Raw genomic sequence first — 23,056 nt, forward strand, 5'->3', positions numbered from 1 at the left:
TACACTCAGGCCTCTCCCCTTTCGCTCTCTACTCCTTCTCACCCTAGCCCTCGCTCTCTCTCCGACTACCTCTCTGTTGCTCTTTCTTTCTGCCTAATATTCGTTGGTCTCACTGTGTCTTTTCTCTGTATTTTTCTCTTTTCCTTTCTCTCCCTCTCTCTTCCTTTTCTCTTTACCTTATGTCCTTTTCAGTCTGGCCCTCTTTTTCACTGCCTCCTGCTCTGGGATTATCCTCTCTGTTTCTGTTTCTCTCTCTCGTTCTGTCTCTCCTCGCTCAGTAGTTTTCTTTTTCTCTTCCTTTCTAGTTATGTCACTTGTCCCATCTCGCTCCCCCTCCAACTCGAGCCCTCTAGTCTTAACTCTCTTTCTCCTCTCTCCCTCTCTGCCATTCTCTTCTCTCTGGCTCCCTCTTCACTCCATCATCCCTTCCTGCCTCCCTGGTCCCTCTCGTCTCATTGGTTCGCTGCAGCCGGCGTGACGTCATCAGCCAGCGGGCACAACAGAGGGCGATGGGGAGGGCTGGGGTGAAAGAGACGGGCCGAGCGCGAGAGACGGCTGCCCGGAGAGAGACCGGCGGAGGGGAGGGGGCGCCGAGGACCGAGCCGAACCCTGGACCCCCCGAGGCCCAGACGGTCCCCGGACTGCGGCCACACGGTCACACGGCTGCGACAGTCAGAAGGGCAGCGCCGGGGCCCATCCCTGTGAGCTGAGGGGAGGCAGAGACAGCGAGTGGCACACAGAGAGGCCGAGAGGGGTGGAGGGTCAGGACAGAGGACAGAGACTGCCCTGGAGACACGACAACACAGAGACCCCTCTCTAGGACAGAGCGCCCTCAGGCTGCCCTGCCTGGTACTGCCTCCATCACCTACCTCAGCTGCATACATCCCATGGGCAACTTCTAGCACCTGCCCACATCAAGACATCCTGTCAGGGGCACCTGCCCTCACTTACCACAGAAGGACGCCCAGGAGAACTCCAATCACATACCCCGCTAGGAGCATTTACTTCCTGAACCCCCACTAGAACCCTATGCCCAGAGGCAAGTGCCATCTCTGACCGCTGCCCCAGCGGCACCCACCATCACTGGCACCTGCCACCCCTGCCCAGGGGCACCTGCCATCCTCTGCCCAGGGGCACCCACCATCACTGGCACCTGCTATCCTCTGCGCAGGGGCACCCACCATCACTGGCACCTGCCATCCTCTGCCCAGGGGCACCAGCTACCATGGCTCTCAGAAAAAGCTCTTGCCAAGTTTCAACTCGGGTTCCACTGAGTTGAGGCCGCCCTCGGGTCACTTGGGGCACAGGTGGAGCCCTCTGCCTATACTGCCCAACACAAAGCTGTGACCACTGCCCCACTCCAGAGGTGACCCGACCGCATGCAAATCTTTCCCTGCACATCAAAGAGTATTACCCCCGTCTCTTTTCGTCTTTAACAACTCAAAGACGGGCACTGCCGTTAAAGTTTCTGCCTGCTTGCAGAACTGTGGCATGCTGGGCATTGCCCCCTGGCATCATTAAGATAAGACGCAAGGGAGCTTAACTGAGCCTTGGAGAGATGGGGCAGACTCAAACCCTTAGCGGGAGGTAGCACCCCATTGGTGCCCTCTAGTACTCCAGCGCCTTGAGACCCTCACGGGTGATCTGCCACACTTTACGAATATTGATTGATTGAGTGCCAGACGCTCTTTGCTCTAAGTATCACTGGCAGCATCGGAAGGAGCACGATGCCAAGAGGGGGCCCATGGACACCCTGTCACCCACACCCCCTGCCCACCGCAGGCCGCTGCTCCCGGTGCTCTGCTCTGCCACCTCACTGGTACTCAGCGGGGTGGGCATCTCCTGCCTCAACAAGTGGGTGTTCCTTGGATGCGCCTACCCGTACCCCCTCTTCTTGTCCGCCCTTCACATGCTGACCTCGGCCTTCTTCAACGCAGCCCTCCTGCGGCTGGGGCTGACCTGCTCACGCCCTGGGGAGCCCCCGGCCCGCCTGCCAGGGTCCGCTGCCCCCCGCGTCCTTCTGCTCAGCCTGACCTTCTGTGCCAGCGTGGCCTGTGGCAACCTGGCTCTGCGACACGCGGAGCTGGCCTTTGCCCAGATGCTGTACGCTGCCAGCCCGCTGGTCACCATGGGGCTGTCCCATGCCCTCTTGCGGGGCCCAGGGTACGGGGCGGTGGAGTACGCTGCCATGCTGCCCGTCTGCCTGGGCGCCTCCCTCAGCGTCCTGGGAGAGGTGCACTTTGACCCCACTGGTTGCCTGTACATCTGCATCACCATGGTCCTGAGGGGAGTCAAGTCCATCCAGCAGGGTGAGTGTGCCACCATCTGAAAACTGGGCTCTCTGCATGTGCCCCCTTGTGTGGGCGAGGCCCAGTGTTTCTGCTGCTTTGATGCTGTGTGTTCTGCTGTTCTGTCTCTTCAGCCACGTCGTAACCCCATATGTTTGTCACTGCACGCCCTGGTACTGCACGCGTGAATGTCCAGACCAGACACTACCACAACCTCACTCACGTGCGCTCTGAATGTTTGCCTTCTATAACTCTCAGACCAAGTGGGGACCAGCTTAGATCCATACTAGATTTTCTGGATAAAATTTGGGCCTTATTCATAGAGATAAATGTGCACATATAAATCTACTACTGCACCTAGGTGTAAGAGCACACTCTTTTGATACTCACCATTTAAGAGTGTACATTTACACCTAAGTGCTGCCTGTGGCTCCCCCCCCTGAAGCCAGGGAGTGGAGACATCTAAGGCAGAATTTACAGGTGCAAAGCTGCTATCAGTAACTTTCCACCAAGAAGTGTAGCTCTCTTCCTCCAGGGCTGACATCTCCTGTAAAGATACACATACACTGTATCTTCAAAGGGGCAAAGGTTTATTTAAGCAGCTTCTTTCACCCCAGCCTCCTCTCTTCAGCTCCTCTCCACCTCTACCCCTTTTACCATCTGAATCTTTACATTCCATGCAGGGAACTTCTAGATAGAATAAAGAACACGCAGCAGCAAAGGTTCTACATACTATGTTAAGAATGCCACACATCTCTCTCCCCATAGCAATGTACAAACATGAACTATGTACATCTATACAGTTAGGTGCCTGGGTCTAAACAGTACAACACATAATCATCTACGTACTCGGGTTCAACGGTATATCTAACACTTCTTCTCATTTTACCTACGCTCACAACAAGCCTTGTTATTGGCTGTACCAATTTCTTCATACTTTATCACACCATGCATCAGTTGTGCCATATGATTAAAGTTCCATATCCTATGGTCCTCTGTCTTTACTTCATTCCTAAAAACTTTGAACACTCTCAGAGGCTGTAAAAATGTATAACCATGTGAGGAAAACCCTTTGCGAGGAGACTTTATCCTCACCAAATCTTCCAGTCTCTTGACAGTCTTGCGTAAATCAAACCAGTCCACAATGTTTCCTTCATCTCCACTTCTTTCATTTTTGCATCATCCCTCTCACATTCCAAACTTTGGGTCTTGTCCAATTCCTAAAGGGACAAAAAGGGCACAAGCCTTCCTTTTTCCTAAACAGTGCAAATGGGATCTTCCCTGTCATAGTGTGAGGGGAAAACCTAAAGTTGGTGACCCCCATTAGAAATGTCAGTCTTCCAACACTTCTAATTGGCCAATGCTTTCTGAATGGTTTCCTTTAGGACATGGTTGAACCTTTCAACCATTCCACTGGCCACTGAGTGAAAGAGCCGTCCTTCTATGTGTGACGCCTCTCTCACTCAGATAAATCTCCATCTCCTTAGAGACTAATTGAACACCATTATCAGACAAGATGGTTGATGGTAAGCCCCCCCCTCAAAAATCTTTTCCAAGAATACTATAACATCCCTAGTCTCACTGGAATTTGTCACTCCTATCTCTGGCCACCTAGAATACAAATCTAGTAGTACAATGACATATTTATCAACACTCAATGCTTTGATGGAACCCAATATGTCAATGGCCACCTCCTCCCAGCCTCCTGCTGCACTCCACTCACTCTCTAGCCATACGCTCAATATAAATATCCATACCTGGCCACCAGTACGGCTGCCTCAGAATTTCTTTAGTCTTGTAAATCTCAGGATGTCCATCCTGAGCAAATTCTACCGCGTGTTCTCTCAGAATGCTGGGTGAAACAAGCCTGGTACCACAAAACAGCAACCGATCAAGTACCGCAAGTTCAGATCCTATTTTCACTGGTTCCTCAGTTATGGCATTCTTACCCCAACCAAGTGTCAAACCCTTCATCACTACCTGTTAGGTGTCATCATTGGGCAACTCCTCAGACCACTCATCCTCTTTGATCACTCCATCCCTGATGAGTCACACCACATAGTTATCCTATCAGCAAAATGATTGCTAGCACACAGTACATACTCCACATGGAAATATAATTCCTGCTAAGCTATCACCCATTTTCTTATCCTAGAGGAGAATTTAACCCAACCTTTCCTCACTAGAATCTCCTTAAGAGGCGTGTGATCTGTTTTAACCAGAAACTCACCTACCAACACAAACTTCCTTAACTTACTAATTGCCCAGAAAATGTCTAACGCTTCCATTTCCACCACGTAATAGTTGAGTTCAGCTCCCCTAAGACATCTTGAGATAAACAAGATCATTTTCTCTTCACCTCTCGGCCTTTGCGAGAGAAAAGTACTCAACCCTGTGGAACTTGCCTCAGCCATAATGATGGTGTCTTGGCCAGGTTCAAAACTTTTCAAAGAAGCTGCATGAGATTCATGATGTTTCAACACCGCAAATTCCTTTCCATACTCCTCATTCCAAATGAAACTTGTCTCTTTTTTTAATAATTGCCGCATATTATATGTTTTATCTGCAAACTTAGGAATACATTTGCAATAAAACTCTTGACAACAGCATGAACTAGCTCATTCCTGGGATCAATGCCAGAAGCAGTAATTTTAGGCCCCAAATAGTCAATCTCTGTCAAGTAGAATTTACATTTCTTCGGCCTTAACGTATGACCATAGTCCCTCAGATTCTCCAGTCCCTTTTCACACACACCCATTATGCTCCTCTATACTTTCACTGAAAACTAAGGTGTCATCCCGATAAATTCTCACTCCATTCATACCATTAAACATACTCTCCATCATCTTCTGTAAGACCAAAGCTGCCAGAATGAGCCCAAATGGTATTCTCAACAATTTAAAAGTACCATAAGGGGTAATAAAGCTGTGAAATTCTGCAACTCAGGATGTAATCTCACCTGATGATAGGCGGACATTAGATCAATTGATGACAAATATTTGGCGCCACCCAGCAAAGCAAGCATTTCTGAGATGTTTGGCAACAGATAGTGGTCCACTATTACACACCTATTGAGTTCCCTCAAATCTATGCTCAGCCTGCCTTCCTCACAGGCCTTATGTGCCATGACTACCAGAGCCAACTATTCTGTGGCCTCCATTTCTTCAATGATGCCACCAGATTTTAACTTCTCCAATTCCTCCAACATTTGCTCTCTCACCCTGATGGGAACCCCTCTGACATTACTAACCACAGGAACAGCCTTTTTAAAAAAGTTGGATCATGTTTGCGTACCCTTTTAAGTTTTCATTAACTGTTCGTGTTGAAATGGCCATAAAACAGTGAATTTTATTTAAATGATTGAACAGAGATCAGGCATTTCTAAACCAAGTTAAAAAAACTGCCTGTAGCTAACTGTAGGGAAAACTAATGAAGCCTAAAAGACAAAACAAAAGGTCCCCAGTGGCACAGTCAGTTAAAGTCATGAAGCAAGTTATAAAAAGCTGTGTTTGATCTCTGTAAATACCAAATTTGAAAAGGCAATCTAGTAAATAATGAAAGACGAGCTACCTAAGTTTTGTGTGCGTGACATTAACCAAAAAAGCTGTGAAGGGGGGGAGGGAGGCATGGGGAGATTAAGTGAACTGGAAGCAGCACCACACGCCGGCGAGCAGCAAGGAGAGGGGAAAGAAAAAGTATTGCTCTCAAACAAAACATATGGCCACTAACCCATTTAGGAGTAGGTATTACTTATCCTCCCACCCACAATTAGTACTAAGGGGCCGATTACGATGTAGTTTTGAAACTGCTCCAACCAAATCGGTTCTGAAATAGTCGGATCCTGTGAGTCTGGATGACCGATTACGATGCCCAACAGCATAGTTGGGTCGGACTTGCATTGACTTGGGGGAGCCTGTGTTCCATACGCTAACAGAGGCTCCCATTGAGGGAAGAAGTGGGTGGGGACAACTTTGCACCCTGTTGCGGGAACCCCATAGTGCCTGCCACATTTTGCATGGTTGGGAAGAGGGGTCCCTTGGGTACCCCCACGGTCCACATATGGACACCTCTGGGTGATGGGGGGACTGCAACGGGCCCCCAAAGACCGATTCTGAAAGCCGGTTTAACTTAGGCAACCTAAATCGGAACGGCTGTCAGAATCGGTCACCGTGATCACTCGTCCGGAATCTGGGTCCATAGAGCTGTACGAATCAGCTCTGATGGACTCGAGCTGTCCGGATGCCTTTCAGAACCGATTCGGTGTGCTCGAACGGATTCTGGGCATCAAAATCGGTCAGGGAAAACTGTACGATTCAGTAGAAAACAAGGGTTCCGAATCAGATTCGACAATACTGAGTCCTTCCTAACGACATTATAATCGGCCCATAAGTAGTAAAAGTAGTAATTGTAAACATATGTATGTATAGAAGGGATGTGGAGGCACTGGTGGCAGCACATGGGTTTGTAAATTGCATTTTTTAGTATTTTACTAGCAGTTGTACTGAAGTACCACTAAATGTACTCCAATCGCAGTTTGTGAACCAGGCGTTTGTGGCATGTTTCTTTTAGATGAAATGTTTTTCAGTGTATCCTGTATCCTAGGAGTCTGTCCTGAAAAGATGGCATGGTTTCAGCTCTCAAAATCGTCCATTGGAAACCCTTAACTTGGGCTCTCTCTTTGGAGATAGAACACAGACAAAGCCCAGCTCCTGGGTTTATTTCTGCAGTCAGAACCCTCTCTGTACCATTCTTGCATACATTCACAATCCTCATCCATCCAACCCCTCCACGTGATGACACTACGTGTACACCAAAGATAGCGCCAGGTTCTGCCAAGGAAAGGTCCTGATGAGAGCCATCAACAACTGCATGGGCAGAACTAATATGTACCCATAGAAACAGAGATCATGGCACTGCCCATCTCAGGGCTGGATGATGTCAGCAGTGCCACTTCCAGTGCATACAAGATTTCAGGTCCCAAGCCTTGATGGGACTCACACCTCGTGGGGCCTCCCCTGAGCTCTTGGTTCAAGACTAGCCTCTTAGTTCCTTTTATTTGATGGGTTAGATTGTATTGTAAGCGCCGGGCCACTCATTGAGGCGCTGTTGCGCTATATAAACCCCCAAATAATATTAATAGGGGTAGAGAGAATGCAAATTCCAAATCATTGTCATCTGTCGAGACTTTGAACAGAAAAGCCCAATGGCTAATATTATCCCAAGTTGGTCCGCTCCTCTCGGCAGACCGTTGGGCCCGAGCGTGCCTAGAGTCTGACAAAAGGTGAAGTGGAAAACGTGCTTCCACCCAGTGGTGGTCAAGCTCTCAAACACCCTCCTTCCTTCAACCAGGTGCACTGGGGATCTTTTGACCTTTAGACGACCTCTAGGAACCTCACGGTGTTCAGCAGAGACTATGGGCCCGATGTAGGTAGGGCGTTACCGATCGGTAACGGCCGAAAATACCGATTTTTGGCCCTTACCGATCGGTAAACAGCCATCGAGATGTAGGGAACCAAAAACAGAAAGAATCGGATAGAAAACCGAATCGGAATGAGTACCGAATGGGAAAGAATCCGATACGTACATACCGAAAATCGGATATGTAACGAATCGGAAAAACACCGAATCGGATGCAAAGACCGAATCGGTCCAATTACCGATTCGTTAGTGACACCGAATCGGGAAATCACCGATTCGGTCCAATTACCGATTCGTTAGAGACACCGAATCGGAAAATCACCGAATCGGTCCAATTACCGATTCGTTAGTGACACCGAATCGGGAAATCACCGAATCGGTCCAATTACCGATTCGTTAGAGACACCGAATCGGAAAATCACCGATTCGGTCCAATTACCGATTCGGTACAAATACCGATTCGGACATGATCCGAATCGGAAAACATGCCGATTCGTATGATTCTCCGATCGGGAAATTCCCCGATTCCGACAGTTGGGGAGATGTAGGGAGGCACAGAAACACCGAAATCGGCTCAAAATCGGTAGAATTCACTCGGTATTTACCATGGATTGCAATCAGGTGGTAACCAACTCCAACCCATATAAACAGTCCCAAAATGCATTGCAACTTGCAGGATGGCAGCTTTCTATGTCATTGCGAGGCGGCTACGGCTACAGCAGGAAGGACAGAGGGAATGGCTAAGAAATGAACAGGTCTACAGACAGAGGGTAACCCTGTTCATGCTCACTGAGGCTGAGATCCTACAGAGATACAGGCTGGACTCTGACACCATACTCGAGCTCATCAGGGACCTTAAGCCATTCTTGGACCACCACACCCCAAGGGCACACGCCATCCCAGCGCACGTCCAGGTGCTATGCAGCCTACACCTGCTTGCGTCTGGCAGCTATCAAAGTGGAGTAGCAGCAGCAGGAGGGGTGAGCCAGAGCAGCCTGTCAAGGTTCTTCCACATATTCCTTGACGCCATGATAGACAGGATGGACCAATACATCTCTTTCCCTGCAACCCACACAGAACTGCTACAAACTAAAGCTGACTTCTACCAGATGGCACAATTTCCCCAAATCATCGGTTGCATAGATGGCACACACATTCCGATTTGCCCACCAGCGGACACCGAATACATATACCGCAATCGGAAATCTACACACACCATCAACGTGCAGGTGATCTGCAATGCCAAGTGCACCATCACAGACCTGGTAGCAAAATTTCCAGGGAGTACCCATGACTCCTATATATTCCAACAGAGCGGCATATATGCACGGCTGATGGCTGGCGAATTTGGAGAAGGATACCTCCTAGGTGAGACACATCATCAGACCCCCATAACACATAGTAGGTAGGTGGAATACATGTATGCATGTGTCTAATGTGACCCCTTTCTCTTCCAGGCGACAGTGCATATGCCCTCCGCTCATTCATACTCACCCCCTACCTCAACCCCTCCACACCCAGCCAAAGGAGGTATAACCGGGCCCACATACGCACAAGGAATGTTGTCGAACGGACCTTTGGCATCTTGAAAAGTAGATTCAGATGCCTGCACAAGAGTGGAGGTGCAAGGCAGTATACCCCCATCACCTGCTGCAAGATCATAGCTGTATGTGCAATGTTACACAACCTTGCGGTCAAGAAGGGCACTGAGGTGGAGTTGTCTGACTACGAGGACTATGACGACGACGAAGCTGTGCCACTGACACAGCCAGCTGGGGTGTGTACGCCAAGTGATGGCAGATACAGACGTGAGGAGATCACTGAGAACTATTTCTGACTGAGTACAGATGCAAAGACAGCTAAATGTTGCTTGCAAAAAATCAAATTTTAATAGTGATGCACCACAGTTACAGCACTGATGTGCATCAAAAAATGGAGTATGTAAAATCAAATAAAGTCCAGGGTACTGGTTTGCTCATCCCCCCTTGCCAGGCTATTTTTTGGCCCGCTTGCCAGACCCACTGGGGTGTCCCTCGGCCCCCTCCGAATGCCCAGCAGCATCAGCGGATCGCCTGGTGCTCCTCCGTGGTTCAGATGCAGCGCTGGCCGGGCTGCTGCGGCTGCTGCTGTCTCCAGCATCACCCAGGTCCAGGGCAGGATTGGAGGCGGTGTTTGATATTATCATGGCCTCCATGGCCGTGGTGATCCTGGCCATCCCCCTAGTGAGCTCAGCCGTATGCTGACTGAGCACAGATTCTTGATTGGAGCTGCGATGGCACAGTTGTGCGGTCGCCGCTGCAAGGCGGGCCATGGCCCGGTTCAGCACCCGGGCATCCCTCCTGCGTGCAACCTCATGCTCCTCCTGTCTGGCAGATGAGTGGGTGATGGCAGTGGTCAGCCTGCCTAACCCTGCTGCCACCTCCTTGTTGCTGTCCACAACAGCCTGGAAACCCTTCACCAACTCCCCCATCTGCATGTTGTGCTGCAGGAGCTGGCGTTGGCAGGCCATGGTGGATCTGGCCTGTTGGCGCTGGATTTTAACCATCTGTCCCTCCAGGCCCAGGAACACACTGCCCTCCCGTGCTGGTGCAGCAGTGGTGGTGGTGGCACGGCGTCGGGCACTGCTGCTTCCGGCCTGCTGAGTGGGCTGGGGTGCCACTGGTGGGGGTGTGGTGCTGGCCGGTCCCGGAGCCCCTGCTCCCAGGACAGGTTGGACAGGTGGCAAGGCCACGGTTGTGGCAGGAGCTGGTGTAGGCGGAATGGTCTGCCTTGTAGGGGAGTTTTGTGGTGAGAATTGCAAGGGGGGTGTGCTGGGCAGTACTGGTGAGTGCACTGCTTGGAAGTCAATGACCAGGACTCCCTCCATTCCTAGCCCTGGGGTGTCTCCTTCCTCATCCTCCTCCTCCTCCTCCTCCTCCTCCTGGCCAGCCTGGCTGGTGCTCGGCCCTGCGACTGCAGTGTTGGATGTTGCTGCTCCCTCTGCTGTCGCAGTTGTTCCGCCTGATGGGGCCCCTAGGTACAAAGAAGCATTTGTAAACTGAGTGCCGATGTATTACAGTCAGTACAATTATGGCATTCCACATGTCCTTGCATCTCCTTACACCGTGTCACACTGTTTCCTGTCTTGTGATTCTGCACTGACATATTTGGCTAACTTCTGCTGACTACATGTACCATGATGCTTGTCTCTTGTATGTTGGTGACAGTACAGTGCTGGTGTTTGCCTATGCATTGTGTCTAATGGGGAGGTGTCTGGTAGGGTGTGTCATGATGCGCATGCTTCTTACCTGTAGCTGTGGCTCTCGCAGAGCTGTCCAGGGTCCCGATTCCTACGATACTCTCCCTCTCGATGGTGCTGGAGACAATTTCCTCCAGCTCGGTGAGGGGTGGCGCCGGGTTGTTGCCTCCTCCAGTGAGTCCAGCCTGCCTTTGAATGTCAGCCAGCTTCCTCTTCGTGAGGCTGCGGATGTCGTAAAACCTTTTTTTCAGTTCCTCTATGGACCTGGGGGTGACACCCGCAGCGTTCACCTTCTGGGCGATGTCGGCCCAGATTCTCCTCTTGGTGCTGTCTGGCACGCTGAGGGACAGCTTGCCAAACAGCTGGCGGTGCACCCTCACCACCTCCTCAACCAGCACCTGAAGTTCGGTGGTGGTGAACTTGGGCTTCCTCTTCTGGGAGGACTTCTGGCTTCCTGACTGATCTGCCATTTTCTCCTGTTCAGTTTGCAACCTCCTTCTCCCACTGCTGCTAACTGTGTGTGTTGGGCTCAGGCAGGCTTTCCAGAAACTTCCAGAAACTTCTTAATTAGCTGCACCTGCCAGGGTTGCCACTCCCTGTTTGGGTGGGGGAGGGGGAGCCACCTCATTGGCTGAATCGCCTATTGCCGATTCGGCTTTTACCGATTCGGTAATATCCGAATCGGTAAAATCCGATTCGGTATTATCCGATTCGGTAAAGGCCGAATCGGTTCATTCAATGCATTCCTATGGGCTTTTTCGCCATGGGTCTATGATTGCCGAATCGGATTTTACCGATTCGGCTTTTACCGATTCGGTATTCGCCAATTCGGGAATATCCGATTCGGTGGTAGCCGATTCGGTGATTTCCGATTCGTTGTTGGCCGATTCGGTACTTTCCGATTCGGACCGAGCAGAATCGGAACGTACCGAATCTCATTACCGATGCCGACCGATTCGGTATTCATTCGGTTTTTTTTCCCTACATATCGTTTTCCGATTTCACAATACCGATTCGGCCCGCCTCGGTATTTTGAAATCGGAAAATCGCGTTTACCTACATCGGGCCCTATGTCTGGCTGCTAGGCAAGATTCCATAAAACAATTACCATAGACTATAATTCTAAGTAATGTAGCTCAACTTTCTTTTCAGTCTGAGCTAAAGAAATTTGGGCAAAGGTGGAGTGCAGCAGTGGTAGTCACTTTAGTGAAATCTTCAAAATATGTTGTCTTCTTAAAGCAGGTCAGTTCACCAGGTCCTGCTGCAGAGAGAGGGAAGATGGACAATGTTGGAAGCGGGTGACTTCTCACTCGTAGGTACCTTGACTCTCAGGGGCTGATTCACAGAACTAACTTAAGACAAAATCCTAAATGTACTACTTTTGATATGCACAGAAGTTAGGATTTTGTCTTAAGACAGACTTAAGACAGAATCCTAACTTAAGTCTGTCTTACGTCTGTCTTAAGACAAAATCCTAACTTCTGTGAATACCAAAAGTAGTAAGTTTAGGATTTTGTCTTAAGTTAGTTCTGTGAATCGGGCCCTCAGTCTCCCCTCAGCCGGTCACAGCAGAACCTGTGGAAGCCTCTCTCTCTAGAAGTGTTGCCCACTGATGCTTGTGCTTGGGCTGGTCACCTCTCAAGAGTCTTGCACCTTTCGACTCCACAAGACACCACTCAAGGTGTGAAACCAAGCCCACCCTAGTGTTCAGACTGCCCCTTCCCATAACATAGTGCAATGACACCTTCTCTGACACGTACAGCAGATAGCGTCTGGGACACATGCTTTTAACAGACCCAAGCTAGGGGCATCTTCCACACCCGGTAGCAGTTGCACCAATCTGTGCCAAAGTAGAGGACACACCCAGTCCCATTCTGTGCCATGTGTCCGACTGTGCCAGACATCCGAATGCACTCCCCGAGGTGCCTTGACAACTGTCCGTCCCAGACCAAAAAGAGAAGAAGATTGAGGCATCAAGACTCGGGGGCTAGGCCTCTGTATCATGCACTTATTGCGCTAGATTTAGGCCTAGATTTCTGTAATGGGGTGAGTGTTTCACATTGTTCAGCATTCCATCCATCATTTGTTCTTTTTGCATTTGGTGCCCTGAGTGGGATGGGTATGCCCAGACGTGGGTCCCGTGCTCTCCATGCCACTGGAGTCAAGCTATCCTGGCTGATGAGGGCTGAAAGCCTGAGACCGGTCCTAGGATGCTTGTTTCCAGTCCAGGGAGGATCTGGCCTGGCAGTTCTGGCAGGACTGTTCCTATTGGAGCAGGACCAAGACTGGTTTGCAAATTGCTGGATCCATACTGGAATGACATGGTGAGCAAAAAAAACAATAGCTTTAGACCCTGATCTCTGTACAGGTGAATGTTTGACATTGTTCAGCATTCTGTCCATCATTTGTTCTTTTTTTCTCATTGCGGAGTTAGGCACAGCAGAAGCTCATAGCAATCTGGTATTCACAGTATGTGTCTGCCACTCTGTGTGGCCTGGGGTCCCTGTCTCCTAACATTTCACTTTAAGCATCAGCCATGTACTCTTCAAGCCTTAATAGATCTACCCAGTGGTCGCAAAATTCAGAAAAGGAACCTCTAAAGCTGAACATCGATTGCCAGTGAGGGCAGAGTTCAATTTGGTCACATTGCTGGTCAAATGTTGGACCATGCATATATAAAACAGACATTGACGATTTGAAAAGCTTGCACTGCCAAAGGTGATCAGTTAGAAAAGAACAGCAAACCTTGATTCGCAAACCATATTCCGAAAGACTTGCAGTTCCAGGAAGCAGTCGTGAAACCACCACCACCAAAGACCTGTCTATAAGCTGGTGCTGAGTAAATCCGGAGAGCCTTGTGCTTGGATCTGTGTGACAAGCCTGCCAGATTAACTGCTGGTGTAGTCAATAAGTGTGTAAATGCACTTCATTTGTACATCATTCAAACAAGAGCTAAAGTAAACACTTGTGAACTTCAGAGGATCATGCCCAATGTATGGCACTCTGATTACATATGCACGTGAATACACATAGATATACTATAGCTTGATGTCTGGGTGCAGCTACCAGGAAGCTACTGCTGCCTTGTCCACCTGTCCCGCAAGGATGCTACACACTTTTCCCTTCTCAAACTGTTTCTTCATACTTGTCCTTCTGAGCTCTTGGATGGTTCAGGAGACCTCCTGCAGTGTCTATCCTCCACTGTCTCACAGCTGCTCTAGGCCGCACCACGTTTGTCCTTTTGAGCTCCTGGATGGTTCAAGAGACCTCTTCCAGTGTCTGTCTTTCACTATCACCCAGCTGCTCTAGCTTGCAATATGTTTGTACCTCTGAGCTCTTGGACAGTCCAGGAGACATCATCTTCCAGTGCCTGTCCTCTCCTATCACACTGCTGCTCCAGGCCCCATCATGTTTGTACCTCTGAGCTCTTGGACAGTCCAGGAGACATCATCTTCCAGTGTCTGTCCTCTCCTATCACACTGCTGCTCCAGGCCCCATCATGTTTGTACCTCTGAGCTCTTGGACAGTCCAGGACACAGCATCTTCCAGTGACTGTCCTCTCCTATCACACTGCTGCTCCAGGCCCTATCATGTTTGTACCTCTGAGCTCTTGGACAGTCCAGGAGACAGCATCTTCTAGAGTTGTGATTCTACTCTGAGGCGGAAAGCCGGGGGATTAGGCCGCGAGTCCGATTTTAAAATATTGTTTATTTGTATATTTTTTACTTTGGGCACCACTACTATTCTTGCCAGATCTTAGGCGACTTCCTACCTGCTTCTTTCCACCTCCTGATACCCCGGGCACACGTGCAGCCAACTAGGCGCTGACGAAATAGTTGCCACGGGGATTCGCCATCTTGGGGGGACGCTCAGGCTTGCGGACTAGTGGCTGCCCACCTCCCGCCCTTTTAAATTTTCATGGGGCTTCGTCCGCGCAGCGCGCGGGCGCAGCAGCGCGCCAAAGGCAAGCCCGTCTGCGCCCATCCGCGCTAGTCCCACGCTAAGTGCCGGGACCATTGATCAACTTTGCTCAGACTCCCAGCCTAGTTGGGCCTATAGCCGTGAGTCTTTGCTGGGCCTCAATGCGGGGGGTGGGGGAGGAAAGAGAGCTGTATCTGTTTGAGGCCAGATAAGGATATGCAGACAGGCTCTCATGGGTGCCCGGTGTGTTTGACTAGCCTCCCTGCCATCCTTTGTAGACCAGCCAGGGCGCCTATCAGGACCCACAACTCCAGAGGGGAGGGGGCGACGAACAATATAAATTGTCTCCTGATTAATGCCAGATCCCTTGTAAAGCACAGCGTTGAGTGCGCTGAGTTGATCTAGGATAAAGAGGTAAAAATTGCATTTATTACTGAGACCTGGACGGATGCGGCAGCTGGGCCGTATTTAGTGAAGGCCAGTCCTCCTGGATACCTGAGCTTTGTTCTGGATAGACCCGGTAAAAGAGGAGGTGGGCTTTCTGTTATTTACACGCCTCCATCCTAGGGTCCTTTCAGTCAGTGGCCTCACAGAAATGCGAGGCACTGGGGTTCAAGCTCTCATTGTCCAATCATCAGTCCTTCCAGGGCTGCCTCCTGTACAGACCACCCGGGACTAGGTCCCAGTTTCTTGAAACTGTGGGTGGTATTTTGGAGGAAGCCCTATGTACTAAATCCTTCACAGCACTGGGAGATTTTAATTTCCATTTAGAAAGTAGTTTAGACCTTGACACTCTAGCCCTGGCTGAAGTGATGCAAGGGGTGGGACTCAATCAGGTGGTTAAGGGGCCCACGCACATAGCAGGGCACACTCTGGAGAAAAGATGGACCAATTCCATGTACCGCCACTGGATGGGATCTTTACGAACAACCCGGATTTGCAGTTTGTCAATACTGAATCCGTGACCTGATCTGACTATTCGGCCGTGCTATTTAATATCTCTAGTTCCCCGTTGCATAAGGCAAGGCAGGATAGGAAGACAGCCAGGATGTACAGAACCTGGAAAAAGGTTGAGGGTACTGCACTGGAGGATCTGCTGACATCCTCTATGATTACTCTGCCAGCTGAGGTGAACAAAGCAGCAGATATGTATACCGATTGGATTGATCGAGAATGCAGCACATTAGCCCCGCCAAAAATATGCCGCCCCACTTGTACGACACCATCTGCTGCTTGGCTCACTAACGAGCTGCGAGAACACAAGCTTGTTTGCAAAAAACTCGAGCGAGCCTGGTGCACAAACTACCATCAGGCGGACAAAATCAAACTTAAATCCAGTCAAAGGATTTATAAAGATTTGATAAGGAAGGCCAAATACTCATATTTCACTGACCGTATTGAGGGAGCCAGAAATTCACCTAGGGAACTCTTCGACACAATCGCTAGTCTTGCCACCCCCAAGCCAGTGATCATTCCTCCGAGCTTGGAACTTTGCAAGACCCTCGCCAAGTTTTTCTTAAAGAAGGTGGAACTTATCTTTACCGCACTCGAGCCTCAAGTTGGGCAGACTCTACTTGAAGGATCGTATAGGAATCCCATAGCCAAGCCACAGGAGGCGATACTATCTGTGTTCGGTCCTGTGAGCTCGTAAGAGATTACAAAACTGCTGTACGCGACAAAATCGGGTTCGCCTCAAGATCCTTGTCCAGCGTCATTGGCAAAATTGGCGGCTACACCTATAGCATGCACCCTTGCTAATTTCTTTAACCAGATGTTCGATATCGAGGATTTTCCAACATGCTGGAAACGGGCATCGATTGTCCCGCTGCTCAAGAAACCCACACTCGATATTTCCGACCCTAACAGCTACCGGCCCATAGCCCTGCTTACGTTGCCAGCCAAACTTATTGGGAAGGTTATGAATTTTCAGCTCTGTACATTTCTTAGATCTTCTCAGGGTCTGGACATAGCCCAACATGGGTTTAGGGAAGGTCATAGCACTGAGACCGCCCTGATTAAATCTACTGAAGAGATCAGGAAGGCGTTGGATGCAAGGGGACGTGCAGCTCTGGTCCTCCTCGACCTGTCCGCGGCCTTCGACACGGTCCACCATAGTATTCTGGCGGATCGTTTAGAGGGCTGCGGGATTCAGGGGAGGGCCCTGAGCATCCTGAAAGCCTTCCTTATGAATAGGGTTCAGGTGGTGGCCCTGGGAGATTTTGAGTCTAGACCTTTCAAACTCCCAGGGGGGTCCCTCAGGGTTCCTCCCTTAGCCCCACCCTATTCAATATTTATGTTTCATCTCTCCCCCTGGTGATCTGGGCTTATGGGTTTGAAATAACATCTTACGCAGATGAGACTCAGATCGTCGTATCACTGCTCCCGGGGAGAGAAGAAGGCATAGCTGCCAGGTTTCAGGACTGTATGACCGCAGTCAGCACTTGGATGGCAAGTAATTGCCTTAAATTGAACTCCTCCAAAACCGAGGTCTTACTTTTTGGGTCTGATGTCAACTTCTGGAGCCCCAAATGGTGGCCGGACAACATGGGCACTTCGCCCACTCCGGTAACCAAGGTAAAGAACTTAGGTGTTCTTATTGACAATCAACTTTCCTTTAAACCTCAAGTTAATGCAGTGACTTCCTCCATTTACTGGACCCTGAAAATTATTAGGAAGATACTCCCTTTCTTGCCGGACAGTTGCAAAAAAACGGTGGTGACGGCACTTGTGCTCTTCAGCCTCGACTACTGCAACAGTCTTCTCCTTGAGGCCCAACATGGGTTGCTCAATAAACTGCAGGTGCTGCAAAATGCTGCTGTGCGTCTCATCGCCGGCCTGCCCAAGTTTGCACCAGTAGCCCGGGAACTCAGGAAACTGCACTGGCTCCCTGTGCGCAAACGGATACTGTTTAAATCACTGTGTATAGTGTACAAGGCGGTGCATGGAATTGGTCCATCTTTTCTCCAGCAGTACTTCCAATGGTACACGCCAGGCAGACAGCTGAGGTCAGCCAACAAAGGGTTGATTAAGACAACCCGGATCAGGAAGGCACGATGGGGGGGCAGAAGCTTCGTCAGAGGGGCGGCCACTGCTTGGAATGCCCTACCCCTAGCTTTGAAACAAAGTGCGGTCCTGATGGCCTTTCGGAAAAATATCAAAACTTGGCTTTTCAGGCAGTAGGCAGAGGTCTGACACTTAGGGGAGTTATCACTTCAGCGCCAGGACACCGCTCGGTAACAGCGCGCTTTATAAATGATATAATAAATAATAAATAATAATAATAATGATATAATAATATAATAATAATCTGTCCTCTCCTATCACACTGCTGCTTCAGGCCCCATCATGTTTGTACCTTTGAGCTCTTGGACAGTCCAGGAGAAGACACCTTCCAGGGTCTGTCCTCTCCTATCACACTGCTGCTCCAGGCCCCATCATGTTTGTACCTCTGAGCTCTTGGACAGTCCAGGAGAAGACATCTTCCAGGGTCTGTCCTCTCCTATCACACTGCTGCTCCAGGCCCCATCATGTTTGTACCACTGTCACACATCTGATGTGGCTTGCACCATGTTTTTCTCTATGAGCTCTTGGACAGTCCTGGAGAAGTCACCTTCATATTTTTGGGCCGGTGTTATCACGCCACTTCTGGCGCAGTTCCACAGCCCTGTGTCTGTGAACATGGGTGCTCAGCCCCGTTCTTTGTGTAACTCCCCGTATAGGGTACTTTGGGACACCAGGAAGCGCATTTGTGAGTATAATGAAAGTAAATCTAACATAAACATTTTGTGCAGTTCAAGTTATTATTCATTCATTTGTGGTGTGATGTGATTATTCATCAGTTGCTTGTATTGACAAAGATGTGCAATGACTTCTACCAACCATTCTTTCATTTCAAAAAGTGAATTTATTTATATATAAATCATATGTTTTTGTAAGAGTAAGAAACGGTGAAAGGCGTTCAATGTACCTAGTGCGCATGGGTCGACTGTCTTCAGTACTGAAGAGGGCTGTTGTGTATCTTTCATTGATTACCAGATGTTGGAGCAGGCTCTCTTATAGCACCTAAGAAAGAACAAAAAAAAGCATATACGCTTTGGATTAACAGGTACGGTCAAAGGTGACCTTCCTGAGAGGGCTTTGGCTCAATTAGTGTCAATGGAGGCATGTGTAGGAGAGGGGACTTGCAGTTTTAATAGAGAACCACGAAGGACAGGAGACTTGGGTCCTCATTTACAAGAAACACTTCCATCCTGCTTTGCTGTGTTGTGTCTGGGTACTCTTCCTGAAGCGCCGGGACGCCCCTTGGCTGGGGCAGCCGTGCGCTATAGAAGTGTTATTAACATAACATAACATAACAAAGCACAGGGATGCGTCATATCTACAAGGCTATGACAGAACCCTTTTCTCTCCTCAGCGCTGGCTCACAATTAGCTGCCATGCACTGACGAAGGCACCTTTGCACCATGGTGCAAGGATGCCTGCGTCACAGGGATGATTGTTATGTGCAGGAAGGTGTCCCTTCCTGCACATAAACAGTCAGCAATGTTTTTTCAACGTCTATGGGCCCGATTCACAGAATGAACTTAAGACTCAATCCTAAACTTACTACTATTTTGGTATTCACAGAATGCACTTACTACTTTTGGCATTCACAGAATGAACTTACTACTTTTGGTATTCACAGAAGTTAGGATTTTGTCTTAAGTTTGTCTTAAGTCTGTCTTAAGTTTGTCTTAAGACAAACTTAAGACAAAATCCTAACTTCTGTTAATACCAAAAGTAGTAAGTTCATTCTGTGAATGCCAAAAGTAGTAAGTGCATTCTGTGAATACCAAAATAGTAGTAAGTTTAGGATTGAGTCTTAAATTCATTCTGTGAATCGGGCCCTATGTGTGCTGCATGAGCACACATAGAACTTGTAAAACGTAATTTCTTTTAATGATTGTTTATATGCAGGAAGGGACACTTTCCGGAACATAAACAATCATAAGAGGTAATTTGCTTGTTCTATGCATGGTGCAGAATGCAGCACGCATAGAAAGAGGAAAACATTTCTCCTTGTTGTACCTCCCTACGCCTCCCTTATGTCAGGTTCCATGGGTGTTGCGTGGGAACACCCACAACAACACCCATAGAACACCCCTTTCATGCAAAGTGCTGCGTGGAAAGGGGCCATATTTACAAGGACAGGAAAAGCCACGTATGGCGGCTTTTCCTGTGCTTGTAAATATGGAGCAGAAAAGTGCACTACCGGTGCGTCACATAAAGTGACTCACCGGCGGCGCAAGGGACTTGTAAATAAGCCCCTTGGAGTATAAATGGAGAACTGTGTGGGGCAGGAGACTTGGAGGGTAAATAGAGAACCATGAGGAACAGGGTACTTGGAGTTTTAATAGAGAACCATGAGGGACAGGAGACTTGGAATGTTAACGGAGAACCATGAGAGAGATCAGGAAGAACACAGCCAGAGACTCATGAGCCCTCTTTATCTTGCATGACCTGGAGCTGTGCATTCTTGGGCCTTGTGCTGAGGAGCCATTATGCAGCCAGACCCATTGGGCGATGGATGGATGCGAGAAGAGGGTGAATGCCCGAAATGAGCTCGCCTCAGGGTGTTTAGAGTCCTGTCCTCTAACCAGTCTCATATTCTCTTTGCAGGAATTCTGCTGCAGGAGGAGAACATTGATACCATCCTGCTCCTCTACGTGATGTCGCTGCCCAGCTTCTTCCTGCTGTCCTGTGGTACCCTGCTGTTCGAGAGTGGGGCCCTGTGGGAGCTCCTGACCCGGGGCAGCCCCCGCCTCTGGATCTCTCTGCTGCTCAGCTGTGCCAGCTCTGTCCTCTACAATCTCTCCAGCTTCTTTGTGGTCAAGCAGACCTCGGCCGTCACTCTCCACCTGCTGGGAAACCTGGTGGTTCTGGGGAACGTGGTGGCCTCCCAGGCCCTCTTCGGGGGTCCGGTCAGCCTGCTGGGTGTGGCGGGCACAACCCTGACACTGTCCGGTGTCCTCCTCTACCAAAACTCTGCCTCTGTGGCTTCACTCGTGGCTTCATGGAAGGAGAGGCGGAACCGGTGACAAAGACCAGGATCAACACATTCTCCATGAAATGAGAAATGGAACCGCAACTTGATTTATCAAGAGATTCCTTTGTGAAACGAGAAACGAGAAACACAACCGGTGTCACTGATGTGGTCAAGGATTCCTGGGGGAATCAGAGCTATCTCTCATGAAACCAGAGAGAGTGATGCTGATCGAATGAGACAATTCACTTTTGGACTGAGAAATTGAGACTGTCTCAATGCTGGGATTAGAACAACCCCTAATAAAACAGAGAAATAAGGGAAGATGGTTACAGAATGTAAATAATCCAAGACTGAACAGGAAACAGTAACACCAGTGGGGACCAGAATCCCTCACAGATCAGGGATAAGTGACCCTGGGATAGGACACAAGAAATTCTCATGGAACTAGAGATAGAAATGCGATGGAATGGAAGAAATCCGTCTGCGACACCAGTCAGGGCAGAAATCCCTTTTAGAAGGAGGATCAGTGACGCCAGTAAAGAAAACAAATCGCTCATGGAAGCGGGCACAGAAACAGTAATAGTCACTGAAAGGAAGCAATAATCAATGAACCGATAAGCTGCCGGTGTGGAGAGATTCACTCTTAGAACAAGATTCAGTGACATCGGAGAAGACATAGAAGCAGTAAAAGCGGTGGACTGCAAGAAATCACTCATGGAACCAGAAACTAAAAACATGAAACTGGTGGAGTGAATGAGGCAATGCCTGGTGTAATGAGAAAGAAAGGCAGGATCATGTGAGGCGGTTAGCCATCAAGTGTGGAAGGGGAAAGGCAGATGGTGACGTGGGGTAAGAGGAAATCCTCCTGGAATGAGAAATGGAGACACCGACACAGATAGGCTGAGAAGAATCCATCATTGGATGAGAAATTGAGGTAGTGACACTGGCAGGGTAAAATAATTCCTAATGGAATGAGAAATAGCGTGAATAACACTGAGCAAGTCAAGAGATCCCCTAATAGAAGGGGTAAGGGAAAGGGAAACAAATATGATGTTGAAAGAAATTCTCGTGGATTCATGAATTGCAGTGGTAGGTAGCAGCAGTAAGTTTGGAGGGAATCCTCTAGTCAATGGAAAATAAATGGTGAGATGCGCGGACGATAAATGGAGATACCTTTGCCACATGGGTTTGGGAAATCGCTCAAAGCACAAATCTGTTCTTGAAATCAATAGCACAAGGGATCAGGGAAGTTTGATCTACTGGACTACCAGGACTAATGGTGGAGGCCCCAAGGCTTCAGTCTGTTGTGGGTGTGCAATAAAAGCAGCTGAAAGTGGGCTTCCTACCGCTATTCGCGTCTTGATAATTTGTGTGTCGGTCCTTTTTTGTGGAGTAACAAGATCACCCCATCCATCAAGTCATTTTTTGTAGATACAAAGATCACTGAGACAATATGGGACCATCGAGAAAGAAACATTACTCATTGGAAGGAGAGTTGGATACAAGCCGGAGGGGAATGTGAAAGGGAGAACAGCTTGGGTGGGAATGCCGTGTGAACAGAGGAGGTATACAAGATGAGGCCATTTGGAACGGGCGAAAGAATGCCTGAGGGTCGGGTTCAAAGTGGGGTGTCAGTCTTTAACCTCATGCATGCTGTGCATTTTCCCGCTGTGTGCTGAAGAATGCAGGATTGCATTGTTTCATGACGAGGTCAGCTCGTCATGAGCAAACGACCAGTGTACTGCATGATGAGCTGAGCTCGTTATGAGCAGCGAAGGGGTTAAATATTAGTGGACTCAAGACCAAAGCATGGTTTGGACTTCAAATTCAGTTCAGTAGGATTGGAGTTTAAGTGGGAGCGGGTTTAAGTGGAATGCGGAAAGTAATTGGGTTCTTATTGGGGTGAGGTTTGAGTTAGGAGTGAGGTGGGAACTGGAGAACCTATGAATGTTGAAAAAAATGAAGGTTTAATGGATGATTGTAAATTATGATGTATAATGAAAAGGAGAGGGACGGTCACAACAGCCTGATTGGGATTCAGGTGTGAATTGTGGTGGGAGTTGAGTGGGATTGAGGTAGAATCGCGTTTAGAACTGTAGAATTGAAACTGGAGTGAGGTTTGAATCGAAGCGATCATTAAATGGAAGTGATAATAAACAAAAGTGA

The 23,056-nt window shown here is 49.0% G+C and overlaps 1 protein-coding gene across 1 annotated transcript; it reads left to right on the plus strand.

Moving 5' to 3' along the window:
- The first annotated feature begins 501 nt into the window (after positions 1-501).
- LOC147736508 (solute carrier family 35 member E4-like) lies at positions 502-23,056 on the plus strand. Its single transcript, XM_086953248.1, has 3 exons — positions 502-2,309; positions 20,524-22,545; positions 22,682-23,056. Exons 1-2 carry the CDS (start codon positions 1,745-1,747, stop codon positions 20,940-20,942), a joined length of 984 nt encoding a protein of 327 aa, XP_086809374.1. The 5' UTR covers positions 502-1,744; the 3' UTR covers positions 20,943-22,545; positions 22,682-23,056.

Source organism: Lissotriton vulgaris, chromosome 1_2 (genome assembly GCF_964263255.1).
Source record: "Lissotriton vulgaris chromosome 1_2, aLisVul1.2, whole genome shotgun sequence".
In the NCBI taxonomy this organism is placed as follows: Eukaryota; Metazoa; Chordata; class Amphibia; order Caudata; family Salamandridae; genus Lissotriton; species Lissotriton vulgaris.